The sequence below is a fragment of the Phocoena phocoena genome, chromosome 5 (assembly GCF_963924675.1).
Source record: "Phocoena phocoena chromosome 5, mPhoPho1.1, whole genome shotgun sequence".
Lineage (NCBI taxonomy): Eukaryota > Metazoa > Chordata > Mammalia > Artiodactyla > Phocoenidae > Phocoena > Phocoena phocoena.
This window is the reverse complement of record NC_089223.1, coordinates 40,959,587-40,973,100: the sequence shown is the minus strand read 5'-3', so window position 1 is coordinate 40,973,100 and position 13,514 is coordinate 40,959,587. Positions and strand designations below refer to the sequence as shown.

At 39.0% G+C, this 13,514-nt stretch overlaps 1 protein-coding gene across 5 annotated transcripts in view; it reads right to left on the bottom strand.

The window, feature by feature from the left end:
* Positions 1–12,760, bottom strand: part of HNRNPD (heterogeneous nuclear ribonucleoprotein D) — a 17,208-nt gene extending 4,448 nt beyond the window's left edge. The window contains exons 1-4 of one of the 5 annotated variants that reach the window (XM_065878314.1): positions 12,171–12,718; positions 10,265–10,321; positions 1,004–1,172; positions 230–391 (exon numbers count right to left, since the gene is read on the bottom strand). In XM_065878314.1, the coding sequence (XP_065734386.1) occupies positions 230–391; positions 1,004–1,172; positions 10,265–10,321; positions 12,171–12,403 (621 nt within the window). In that variant the 5' untranslated portion in view covers positions 12,404–12,718. Of the gene's footprint in view, positions 1–229; positions 392–1,003; positions 1,173–10,264; positions 10,322–12,170 lie in introns of all 5 variants that reach the window. The other 4 variants (XM_065878316.1, XM_065878317.1, XM_065878318.1 and 1 more) reach the window with 4 other exon arrangements.
* Positions 12,761–13,514: the final 754 nt, after the last annotated feature.

Genomic DNA, 13,514 nt, shown 5'->3' with positions numbered 1-13,514 from the left:
TGCCCAAGGATGCTATGCATATAATAGTTCCTCAATAAACTAGAAAATGCAATCATCTAACCTTCAAAGACCTGCTAATAATGTATTTGTACTGTCCTTATTTCAAAACAAATCACATAATCTGTCCAAACTTCAAAACAACTTTGGAAAACCCAGTGAAAAACCTATAATGTAACAATTATATTCACACTAATTTTAACAAAAACTAGGTCAAAATATTATCACATACCTCACCAAAACCACCAAAGTACTCCCTTATTTTCTCTTCAGGTGTATCTGGAGAAAGGCCACCAACAAAAATTTTTTTAACAGGCTCTTTTGTTTTCATGGCTTTGGCCCTCTTAGGATCAATCACCTTCCCATTCAATTTATGTTCTTTCTGATCCATGACCTAAGGAAATGGAAATTTTTCATTTGAAAGATATATATCTTAAGTTCAGAGATTATTAACTTACTTAAAAATAATTATAATTAAATAAATATAGCTAATGCCAGGCATATGTTGACCAGCTCACAATAAAACTGTCAATTGTGGTGATGTGATATTAGCTAATATATACCAATGTTTAAACCTAAAGGTCAGTAAGAATGAGGAGTTAATCAATTACTAGACAACCACCATGCCTTTAACTATTAGCAATATAAGCATGATTGCTACTTCCCTGTAGCCTAAAGACTAAAATGTAAAATGATTCAGTCAGAAGTTTCTTGCCTAGCAAATTTCAAAATCTGTATTTCTGTGAACTTAACACAGCATATCCTTCTAATTAGGCATCTTTAAGGTTTTTAAAATTAATTTTAATACAGTAGAGCCTGACACACAGGAAGTTTTCAGTAAAAAAATCTTGAATCTGACTCTCTTCATAAAACATATTGGCAAGAGCTGTTATCTCTTCCTTTGTATGACTGCAAAAGGGGAAATCACAAATAATAGGCAGATTAATTGTATCAAACTATTCACATATTTTACATTATTAACTGATTAGAACACATGGCACACTACCTTATCTACACTCTCCGACTCTTTAAATAGCACAAAGCCAAAACCCCTTGATCGCCCTGTGATAGGATCTAACTTCAGAGTGCAGTCTACGACTTCACCAAATTTGGAGAAGTAGTCCTTCAGATCTTTCTTTGTAGTGTCCCAGCTAAGGCCTCCTATAAACATTTTCCTGTAAAGACAAAAAGCAATATTAAAATGCTAAAAAAATTTTAATTTTGCCTTAAGTATCCACATCAATAATACTTCCCCAAAACTGCACCAATTTACTGGGCAGTGTATTAAAATGTCACTCTTCCTACATAACCACATATCAAGAACACCCTATTACAGTTATGTAAAGTTTTGTCACTACTGTGCCTGCATAATTACAAAATAGGGAGCAAGCAGCAGATTAAGTCTTTTGACTTGCCAAAAAGAGAAATGTATCCCCAAAGTAAAAACAGTATACACTGTCTTTCTTAAATTACAAGTTAAATACTGGTAACAGCAAAACAGAATTTCACCTTGAAATTTCTCTTCCAAATTTTTATTAAACTTATAAAAAAGCTATGAGGTCCCCATTAATCACAGTAACTAGCGTGTGTCTATGCTGAAGCTCCTTTCTCAACTGTTCTCTCATTAACAAAACTCTTAGCACATAAAATGGGAAAGTCTCACAATTAAGTTGTAAACCAAATTTTTCGATGTGCTAAGAAACCTTAATAAAGACAAAAGTAATCACGTAAGCAATTTAATGAAAAAATTACCCACTGAAGCACAATCCACTAATTAACCTAGATGATTTATTTTCAGTAGAACCTCAGTTAACCAGCAATAAAATATTTAAACCTTTAAAACACTAAGTGACAGGTGGTAAGTGGAAACCACCAAGACACTTCAAAACCAAAAATGCATCCCCCCCCCCCCCAAAAATTTAAAGTGAAATCTTACTTTTATTACAGCAAAAGGCCATAAAGCTCAGACCTGGCAGCTCTGTGATCCCTTTTACATCTGCCCCCTTTACCCACTCCCACAAAAGAGCTAACATATACCTCCCTCCTACCCTTTAAAGAGACAGGACTAGAGATTGTTATTTTAAGGATAAACTGTCAGAATTTGTTATGTGAGGGCTAAAAACCAATTTCACCATCGGAATAAAATCATGCTTGGTAAATGACTTCTACCTTTGCAACTGCAGTGGGTCAGGGGGAGGGGTGGCGATGGGGGTGTCGTGCTAACTTCCAGCTCTGAAAAGAAATTAAAGCAGGAACATCTCCATCTTGTGGGCTTTTTAGGATATCGCCACTAAAGCCAATTCTTGGAACAAGAGAACAAAGTCTACCCCTAGAATAAGATCTTGCTTCTGCTTAACCTAAAGATGCCAGATTAACTGAGGTGTTACTGTTCTTACTATTTTTATCAGACTTGTTCTTACTTCTAATAAAGTTAATGCAAAAGAAGTCTTATTTTTAGGCATATAGTGTGCTACCCATTTAGGTTAGGTTTTCAACTTGTACCTGTATTCTAGAGCTGGGCTATTTATATGCTTTACATTCAGGACTTCTGCTAATAAAATTTTCATGCTTCAAGTAACTTTTATTAACTCTTTATATATTTTATAATCAAATGAGCATAACAAAACACCCACAATATTGTACAGGTATTATTAATGTTTACTGCCAATTCCATGGGGAAAAAAAGTTGAGGTATTTTCTCAGTTACATTTTCTTTCATATCCAGTGAAATAATATCCAGTCCAAGTTACTTAAATTGCCTTAAGCACCTTTATTTTTAACCTAACAATCCAGAGCACTTCCTTCATAGATGAAAGTACATTACCAACATTTATTTACTCTTTCAAGGTGAAGAGAACACTGCTATCTTTTTAAGGATGAGAAAGAAACGGACTTCAAGGTATGACCTCTTGCTCAGATATTCATGGAAAGTTCTAGATAGAAACTTCAATTAAATTGAACTATTAAATTACCACTTCTATGATTATTACAGAAACTTTCCATCGATAATTTAACAGTTTGAAATTACTTCAAGCTGAAGAGAATAACAGAAGTCTTTAAAAAAAAAAACTAAAATTGAAAGGCAAGAAAATTCTGTGTCTGTTCGGTCTGTTCCTCAAAGACAGAACTAGTTTTGATTTTATTTAACCAAGGCAATATTTATATTGAGTTGTGTCCTCAATTTAAAATTAACAAAAAAATAATTACAAAGAAATAAATCAAGAATGAGGCACGTTCTTTAATTCACAAACCCCAAACTTTTTCTCAACATTGGGAGTCAGTTTTCTTAAATACTAGATAAGCATACTAATTCATCAACTGGCCCAGTAGGTGTTCTCTTACTGAAAGAAACTTTCCACGTTTAATATAGTCTTGAGTAAAGAAGTTGTTAAATGTGTCTACCTTAGAGTTAAAAAAGGTCACCGAAGAGGCTATCCTTCTTAATCAAATCCCATTTATCCAGAATATAAATGTCCTAGTCAACTATAACGTATACATCCATAGAATGATTACTGTTTCTCAGAAAATTAGAGCAAAATATGTAGTAAAACTTCAGCTATCCAGCACCTTTAGAGAATGAGAAGCCCAATAGTCTACCCTCCTTCAAGCATTGCCTGCCTTCCTAATCTCTCTCCCCAATTGTTTTTAACCTTCAATTACTTGGAATGATTTTTTTTTCCTATGGCATATCACACACACTCTTCTGCCTTCCTAATCAAATAGAGTAATCATGATTTAACATTGAGTCAGTCACCACTAACATACTATGCTACTATAGCATGCCCATAGGGTCTTCTGAACTTAGAGAACTATTTATTAATACACTAAGTGCATCTTATTTCTTAGCTCTTTTAACAAGCTCTAGCTTTCATTTTTGCCAGATTAATCAGCAGCTGCTATTCTAAAATGCTTTCCCCCCGCCCTTTCATTTTTTAGGAAGTTAGCTGGCACTCAAACATTTCAAATTTGGGGTAAAGTAAAAGTAAACAGCCTCTGAGCAAGAGCCTAACTAGCTCTTTTTTGAGACAAATTCATTACGTTTTGGCAGCCCAAAAGCACTCGTTTTCTTCTGCTCTAATAAGGGTGCTGCACAACTGATAACCTAACCAGACAGGTGGATATACTACAATGAACACATACTGTACCAAATCCATTCTATCTTTACTAAATCTAGCATATTGAATAAATTCACCCCATTTTTACTCAGTAGACACACCAAAATATACATGTGTAACAAATAAGAAAAAGTCTGTTACCTTAATTCTGGATAAATGGGAACTTATTTTAGCCTCTCTAAAACACCAGCATTCTGACATGCTCTGCCTCAAATTATAGGATGGTATATATAAGATGGTATCAATTTAAACTTTCTATATTTTATATTACTGTATTTTGCTTAAAACACAATACCTAGTGTCTGTCCAGATTACCTTTGCTGCCTTGAACACAAAGACTGACTTTCAAGTTGCTTTCACCCCTGCCGAGATGTGCAAAACACTTTACAATGAAGGAGAGCTGGAACTTCAGAAAAATCCTGAGCAGCGCAAGTTAAAACTACAGCACAGGACTTGTTCAAGTAGCAGAAATGGGCCCCTAATACTGCAATACGAGCTTAAAATTTGATCCTTACTTGTAAGTGAATCAATAATCCCAATTAAAGTGTAGGACTTTACCTACATTATCAACGAAGTTTAATTTCTTAATCCTATCTGTAAAGTTATTTAGCACCCCAAAGGCAATATAGTATTCAACTTAAAACACCTACTCAACAATTGAAATATTCTTGCCTTACAGATACTGACATTATACTATAGTATAATATTAAATGACAAGCACAAAGTTATACAACTCAGTGCAGATAACTCTCCAAATGAGAATTTAGGTTGCTTTGTGGGACATTCTCCTCGAGAGGAAGTACATTTAGAGGCAGTAAGCCAAACTGCTTGGGGTTTAAATCCTTCCTCCAGAACTAAGAGCTTACCTCTATTTGCAGTGAGGATTTAAATGGCACAGAACATGGTCTAACACATCCCAAGTGCTCAATAGAAATAAATTACTATTTAGTAGGGATAGAGCACAATCTAAATAAAGCAGTTTTTTCACTTACTCAATGGCTTAAATTTTTTTTTAATCTGCATGAGCTATATGAAGTTTCCAACATTAAAGGGAAACGGCCAGGATGAATTTTATATAAATGGATCCTAAGATTAGTTTTAATGCTAAAGAATTAACCCAGAAATTTTAAATATACCATGTAAAAACTACAGACTGGAAATTAGGTTTTCTAAGCTCTTAAGTAAAATGTAGTTCCAAAATCACACTGATTACTTGTCTGTACTCTACATAAATGCCAGTAACTTCAGAAAGGAATAATTTCAAAATATAAACAGCAATATATATGGAGCAGTGCTGGCTGGTGGAATTACTGTTTTTTCCCATCTAAGAACTTTCCTCTCAATACTACTGAGGTCTCTAGGTTTAACACTCTACTCAACAGAAAGTATTTTTTATATAAAGACACTTGGTCCTACTACCCTATACTCAAGGTAAATGATAAACACATCATTACACTTTTCCCCAATTTTGGAAAGGGAAAAAAAGGATTCTGTAACTTTTAAACACTTCCTTAACAACTCATGGCCTTCCATATGTGGTTTCATAACAAATTCTGACAGTTTAAAAACTACAACAGCATGTCGATCTGATATACATTTCAAGTACACAACGTAACTGGCCAATCACTGTCACCTTTTAGAGTAATGTTACTCAAGCATACCACTAATCCTTATTTAAATAAAACTTCTGGTATTTTATCCTTAAAATTATTCCTTTACAATCCTAAAATGACATTAAGTATAGTGAAATCTCACCAATAGATAAGAAATGAGTATTTATTTTCCTTATAAAATATAGATTTAGTTTAAAATTAAATCAGTAGTTAACCTAAAATGGGGAGGGGGTTACTTTTTTGCAACTAGGTAGTATCACATGGTATCATTTTAGAATCTGTATAAAAAATACTCTTGGAAACAGTTTGACAAACTTTTAACAGTCAATAAAAAAGATTAATTCCTCTAGGTAATATATTAGATCTCATTTCTTCATACTTTGAATAAACTTAAATGACTAAAAATGTGAGTTGCAACATAACAGCTAATAAACATGACAGTTTTTGAATAAACTTTAAATGTTTAACCCAAAATCTCCCCTTTTCTTCATTTCATTCCCAGGCAGGAATGACATCTTGTATTTTTACTTTTAAAATAAACTCTCAATCAGCTTTATAAGGTAAACTCTCCTCTACCTAGAGGTTAAGGAATGGGGTTTCCTTAACCTAGAGGTTAAGGTTCTGGTTAACTGAGATTACTACACATTCACAATTCTATAAAGTTTTTTTTATTAGAAACCAATTTAAATATCAACCCTAAACTCAGAAAATGGTTTTCACCTTTCTTGGTGGAATTTCAGAATCTTGCAATGCTTTAAAATCACATTACTTTTTAATAATAAAGGGGAAAATTATGTAAGATTCATTTCATGACATTATTGGTTAATTTTTGGGTATATTAGCTGATAGTTTTTCATCTCTCTTTCTCACAAGACTTGGGGTAGGGAAACTAGAGTTGAGTTTCCTGGCTGTTTGGACTTTATGGTAGTTTCAAGTCTAGATAAGCAGGAGCTTACAGAATAGGACCCAATACTTAAAAACTACCACCTTGATTATTGGCCAAACACTGCTAGTAATAATACGTGTCTCCCCACTCCACCCCCAAACAGTCTTAAATGTCTAGCTCCAATGTACAATATGTAATACTCCAAAAACTAAAACATGCTTACCTTTACTCCACAGGAGTAAACCACTGGCAGTATCAACTATTAAGGCACAGGATAAATACACACAAGCTATGAAAGCAGGCTATGTAGTCAATCTTCCTGTGGTGAGCATTGTTTCCAACACACAAATCAGCAAACCAAGTAACGAACATGTTATATTACCTGAGACCACACTGTTGGAAGTGAAGTAACAGAAACAGATCCCACGCTTCCAGCATCCAGTTCAGTGCCCTATCTACTAAAATGTTGAAGCAGAACTAAAGTTGTTTCACTCCATTTGTGAATCTGCACACACTCGAGGTGCACAGGTTTAATCGGAATAGGGAAAAAGTTATTATTCTATTACTTTTTAAATGCTTTCAAGCTAAAACTAATCATTCTCCATGTTGGCCATGAATCACACACAATAGCAGATTCAAAACCTTCTTATATTAAGTGCACCCTTACAGATGACAACACCCAAGCAATGTTTAAAAAAAAAAAAATACAAAGTATACACTTAATTTATAGAAGGGGCCACAAGTATATTTATCTCAAAAAGCAGCACTCAAAAACTTCAATGATATTCTCCAATTCCAAACCCAAAAGGTCAGGTGATTTTTAGTATCCTTCATGATAAATAAGAATTTGAAATGAAAAGAATTTAGTACTCCTTCCTTAGGTGTTAATCATCTCAAATCTGGGGGCATCCACTACTACAATTAACCCAGGAAACTTGTCAAAGATTCCCAAGAATGCTAAAATTCAGACCCATGTACTCAGGGTCTCAACTTTACAGTAAATCCAACTTAGGAATCAAAGGCCCGTAAATTTGGCGTTAAGACTGCTTCATCTAAAAGTAACTGCTCTTCTACGAAGCAAACAATGTTCAAGATGCCCCAGAAGCACTAAGGTATAGATCATAACCTCAAATATTTAAAACAACAAAGTGTTAGGTAAACCCATTTCTTAAAAATTAGACAGGAGACAACCTACAGCACAATTAATTCACAAAATCCTCAAACAGGAAGAATCACACTTGGGTTTATACACTAATGGTTACAGAACTAGATCAACAGTCCTGTTATTAGAAAAGTATTGCTGTACTTTGGCTCATAAATGAACAGGATTATTCTGCTTCTTACCTAATCCAATGCAGGCAAGTCAATGTACCTACCTTGTAAAATTGCAAGCTACTACAATATTACAGTTCCCCAATAATCATGAGAAAGTAAAAACTCTGTCTCCAGGTAGCTTGCTATACATGGCATGCATATTTTGCCAGACACTAATTTTAAAGTACCTACACACTGAAAGGATCATAGCCCTATAGAGGACATAATGAGTTCACACCAAAATGGGAAATCTCAGTGCAACTGCTTTTAAGTAAAAACTAGGGATGATAAAGTTGGAAAAATTATAATGAGATGAACTCAGGAAGGCATTTTACTATGGAATAGTAATTCCATAGTAAATATGGAATAATTACTCTAAAGGTCCATAGCAAATTGTGGAAACACTTTACTCCACTAGAGGTATAACAAGCATGTCCTCCTCAAAATAGCTGTTTATTCTTGTATTTAAAAAAACACTTAAGTCTGCAACAAATTGATTTTTTAAATAGTTTTAGGATGAAATTGTAATTCACTTCAGTCTCAAGTTAGAATTGTAAAAAGATTCGCACACAGAAATGTGTTTAAGAAATTAAATTTAGATTTTATATCTAGTAACCAGTCTTACCCTCACCACTATTATGAAACTTCTGCCCAATTTCCCTCAAACTGGAAGACAGAGAACAGATAGGGTGGCAAGTGCAGACACCAAAAAGATTAAGCCTTGAGGGCTTTTTGTTCAGAAAGAAAAACAAGAATAAGTGTAAAGGATGAGGCTGACAGGAGAGTAATTTTTTAAAAATATTTATTTATTTATTTGGCTGCGCCGGGTCTTAGCTGCGGCACGCGGGAACTTTTGTTGTGGCACGCGGGGGTACGTTATTTTAAAAGTCAAATATTAAACTTTAAAAATGAGAATATTTGTTAAATGTAAACTCAAAGTAAACCTCATGATCTAAAATGTTCATTAACCATAAATATTTAATTGTCCATTTTTCCTAAGAGTTCAAGAAACTTGCAAAGTTATAGTATTAACTAACAGACCACATATAATTTCTGCAAGCGTCAAAGCAACGACCTTTAAACGTAAGTTTACGACCCTTTCAAATTACTGAAAATAATTGCTTACATATTTGAAATATGTAATGGAGTAATAAAGTCAAGAACAGTTATAATTTCTTATTTAGTTTGCCACTATTACCTAGCAGTGAAATTGAACTATCACAGGACCAAAGAGAATAATTTCCATCATAAAACTTTTTTTCTGGGGACTTCCCTGGCAGTCCAGTGGTTAAGACTCCACGCTCCCAATACAGAGGGCACGGGTTCAATCCCTGGTCTCGGGGAAGATCCCCAGTGGCGCGGCCAAAAAAAAAAAAAACCAAACAACTTTTATTCTGTATGTCACACTTTATCTCCAATATAAAACTGGACAGATTTCAGTTAAAGAAAATAATAAGCTCCTGTAAAAGGTAAATACTGTCCCAACTGGGCTCTTAGAATGTTGTCTGTACAGATGTTAAGTCAACTATCTGCAAGTTACTGGCCCTCTAAACTCCAGTGGTGGTAGATACAAACTCCTGGAAAACTCAAACATAATCCTGAAGGCAGAAATACTGACATTTAGGGGAAGAGGAGGGATAAAAAGAACAATACTCAATCTACCAGCCTTTCAAAAAGTCATGCAATTGTGAATACACGTCAACCAACCAGCTGTAATTAACATTCCAACCAAATCACACTGAAAATCTAAAAATCTGATTTAAGCTGTAGTGGAAAGCCACATCAGCATGCCTTTAATAGTACATGTGCAATTCTTATTAAAGTTCTATTTACAAATATGGTTGGTGATTTTTTTAAAATGTCATTTTTGCATATACATCACTACTTTAAAAATTGTTTTACTACTGACATTTCCAGAATATTTCAGTATAACATGCAATACATTTTAAACACACACTTTATTGTAGCAGATAACCTTCACGTATAACATTCAACTTAGAATTACACGAAAAATTTTTTTGTCTTAAAACAAATCAAATTTAAAATTAAATACTTTTTTGCCCAAATATAAAAATATCATTACTAATTATATTAAGCTTTAATTGGCCAAACCACAATTACATGCATTACCACAGACCAAAAACCATGTAATGGCATCAATTTTGCCCAAAGATCACACATGATGCCTAAAAAGGTTTTATATCCCAGGTACAAAATATCCTACTGTACTAAAGTCTAGAATTTCCTGGGAATCAATGGGCAACTAACCAATACACAGCCTCCACATGTTATGACTACTGAAACCTTTATATTACAGAAATAAAATTTAAAAGTTTTACCATTCTTCCCGCTGTGCCGTCGCTGCTTCAGAGTGTCGTGGGGAGGAGTTTGAATGGCTAGGGAATTAACAACCGGTACAGCAACCAATCAAAATTCTAGTTTTAGTTTTTGACATTGTTAGGGTTAAAAACTTTAATTCATTTACACTTCGGTTCAACAGTAGATAACTACAAAGGCAGCTGCTTTGTGACTTGAAAAATCGGAACAGAAAGCCCGCCCCAAACAGTAAGTTACACAATCATTTGGGTGCCTCTGTCCAAAGAACAGAATTCAGAAAAAAACCAAAATGTTAAAAGGCTTAAGTTTCCAAATACTTAACATATCCCTTTCTTAAACTAAGCTATATATAATTCCAGATAAATTAAGAAAAGCTCGTTTCCCATCCCACCTCCACTCTCCCAAAGCCAGCACAATCAGCAAAACAGCCCGACAAGAGTCTGCCTAGGCTGAGAATATTAAATCCTATATTCCAAAGTGCTTATCTCTCCCCCCTCCAAAGCCTGTGCTTTTTCCTAATAAAGAGAATGTTTTCCAATATTGAGTTAAAGTGACACTTTATTGCTTTTACCTTCCAGCCAACACCTTTCTCCTTATTACAGCGAAAAAAATTACACACACACACACCCCAATTACAAAAAGTAAAGGAAGCGTTAACCCAACATCAGCGATCAGTAACGGGAATAAGAAAACCCAACCAAGAACCCCTGATTTAGTCCCTCCTGCTAACTCCTATATTCTGTTCCCGGCTCCCAAACGCTGCGTTCTAAAAAATTTTATGCAGCTTTAAATAACATATACAACATATTCCAATCGGAGGAAACAAGTTACTACTTAAAAACCTGCAAAAAGAATAAAAGCCATAGCACATTACAGAATTTGTTCATTTTATGAGAGAAGGCTGGTGGGCCTCCTGTAACTTAACTGGGTGAGAGCGGGAAGGAGAAATCAAGAGAGACCAAAAAAAGGATTCTGGGCACGGCGTGGGTTGTAAAAAATGAAAATTGCACAGAAAAAGTAAGGTAAGAGTACACTCTCTGTACGAACAGTTGAGGAACCCAATAGCTGAGGGCGCGAAAAAGGTGCGCGGTTAGAATAACTCTGCGGGGTGGGGGAAGGGCGGTCAGCAAGTCGGAGGTAGAACAGCTCCAGTCAAGTGCAGGCTCCGCCGACAAGGAACTTGAGGAAAGCCCTTGGAGCAAAACCAACGTACCAACAGGCGATTCGGGGAATTTCACCAGGCCCAGTTGGTTCCGTAGGCTGGAAAGTGGGGAATATGCAAGCAAGCCGTTGTGCGATGGTGTACAGTAGAAAAACGAAAAGGCTGAGGCGAAACTTACTCAAAATACTGAAAAACATTCGGCCTGAAGCCAAGACGGGAGGAGCAGAGCTGGACAACCTACACGTTCCCCGAAGCATGTGCTTACAAAGAATGGCATCGTCTAGGGATGCTGCAGTGAGAAGCACCAAATAAACCTTAGTTATCCAGGCATAAAGGATTTTTGTGTCTGACTGCGATTTTATGCCCAGGACTTTAGGAAACTGGGGAAAGAGAAGACAGCGGGAAAAGAAAAAAGGTACCCCTCCACAGGCGGGAAAAAATCCTGGCGGCTAAGTCGGTGGGAGGAGACCCAAGGCGAGGGAGGGAAGAAGGGCGGGCCGGGGAGCAGCATGGTGACGGCTAAAGGTGGAAACGTGTGTGATGGGGGAGGGGACGATTAGCAGGCAGGGGAAGAAGGAAATGAAACCCCGGGGGAGCCCGGCGTAGAGAAGGGGATAACAGTGCAAAGAGGCTGCACGGGAGCCTGGAGCACGGGGGGGAGAGCGGGAACGAGGCATAATGGCGGGGGAGAAGGAGGGGGAGGGGGGATAGTTGGGCCTGACTATCCCGGGCCGCCCCTTACTCACCCTTCATCCTCCTCGTTCTTACTGGCATCGATCTTCGCCCCCTCCGACTCGGCGCTGCCTCCTTCGGTGCCTCCGGCCGCGGTTCCGCCCCCGGTCCCGGCTCCGCTTCCCGCCGCCGCCGCTGCCCCCTGCGCCGCCACCACCATGGCTCCCTCCTGTTCGCCCGCCGAGCCGCCTACCGCCGCTGTTGCTGCCGCCGCCGCCCCGTCCCCGCCAAACTGCTCCTCCGACATAGTGCTACTGCCTCCGCCGCCGCCGAGACTACACCCGCCGCTACCGCGAACCGAAACTAGCAGCAAAGTAATCCCCGCCGCTGCCGCGCGCCCGCTCTACCGCGCGAAGCACACAACAAGACAGAGAAGGCGCGCGTGGCTGCAAAGGCTCCTGCGCCTCTCCCCGGCCTGCCCCCCTTGCCTCCCACTCTCGCGCGGCGCGCACTCCCACTCTCGTCCGCCGCACTAAAAAAGAATAAGAAGCAACGGCAGCCGCTCTCGCCTACTCCTCGCTTTAATGGCGCCGCCGCGGACCACCTAAAATGGCCGACGGAAGAACGGCGCGTCCCGGTCACGTGGCGCGCGAGCGCGCCCTTTGCACCTCCCCGCCCCCCTCTACCGCTAGTTTTTTTCCCCTTCCTCCTCGGTCCCGCCCTCTCGCTCCCTTTTATACCTTCCTCGCACGCGCTGCGCCGCACAGCGTGGGGCCTTTAAAGGGAACCGGAAATGGCGTTCTATAAGACGGCCGCGCGGAGACCATCGAGAACAAGGAGCGCTGTTTCGAAGGCGCGGCTAGAAGGGCCCCTTCGTCCGCCGCAGCTTTTCCGAGAGTTCCTGGTCGGCTCACCCCAATCCCCACCCCCACCCCCAGCAGCGGGCGGGAGCAGCGGCGTTGGGCAGGGGTGTGGTAGCACCTCCCGGAAGGCGGCCGTGCCTTGTGCGCCTGCGGATTTGGAGTGGGGGAGGGGAGGCGCACAACCGGCTGCTCCCCGCGTGTTAGCGGTGCCAGCCGGAGAAGAGAGGCTACGCTGAGGTGTCGGCCTTGTCCCACAGACTCCGGGGAACGCCTGGCTCGCGGTAGCCTGAGCGAGGCGCCGCGGCTGGCCGTGCGCGTGCACGGACTGCGGCAGCTCCTCCGGCCGCCGTAGTCGCCCGCGACCGGGTGACATTGAGGTTTCCCCGGCTGCAGCTGCCGCGTTTCCCAGACCCTGGCGGGCAGGCTGAGGCCGTTGATGATTAGGGCTGCTTTTCTTTTAAGAGTTGCTTTCCAAGTAAGACTTCTGCTTGCCTGCTTTTCTCTTGAAATTTTTCGTCAGAAGAAGCAGGTAACTTGCGTATTTTAAGGAACAGG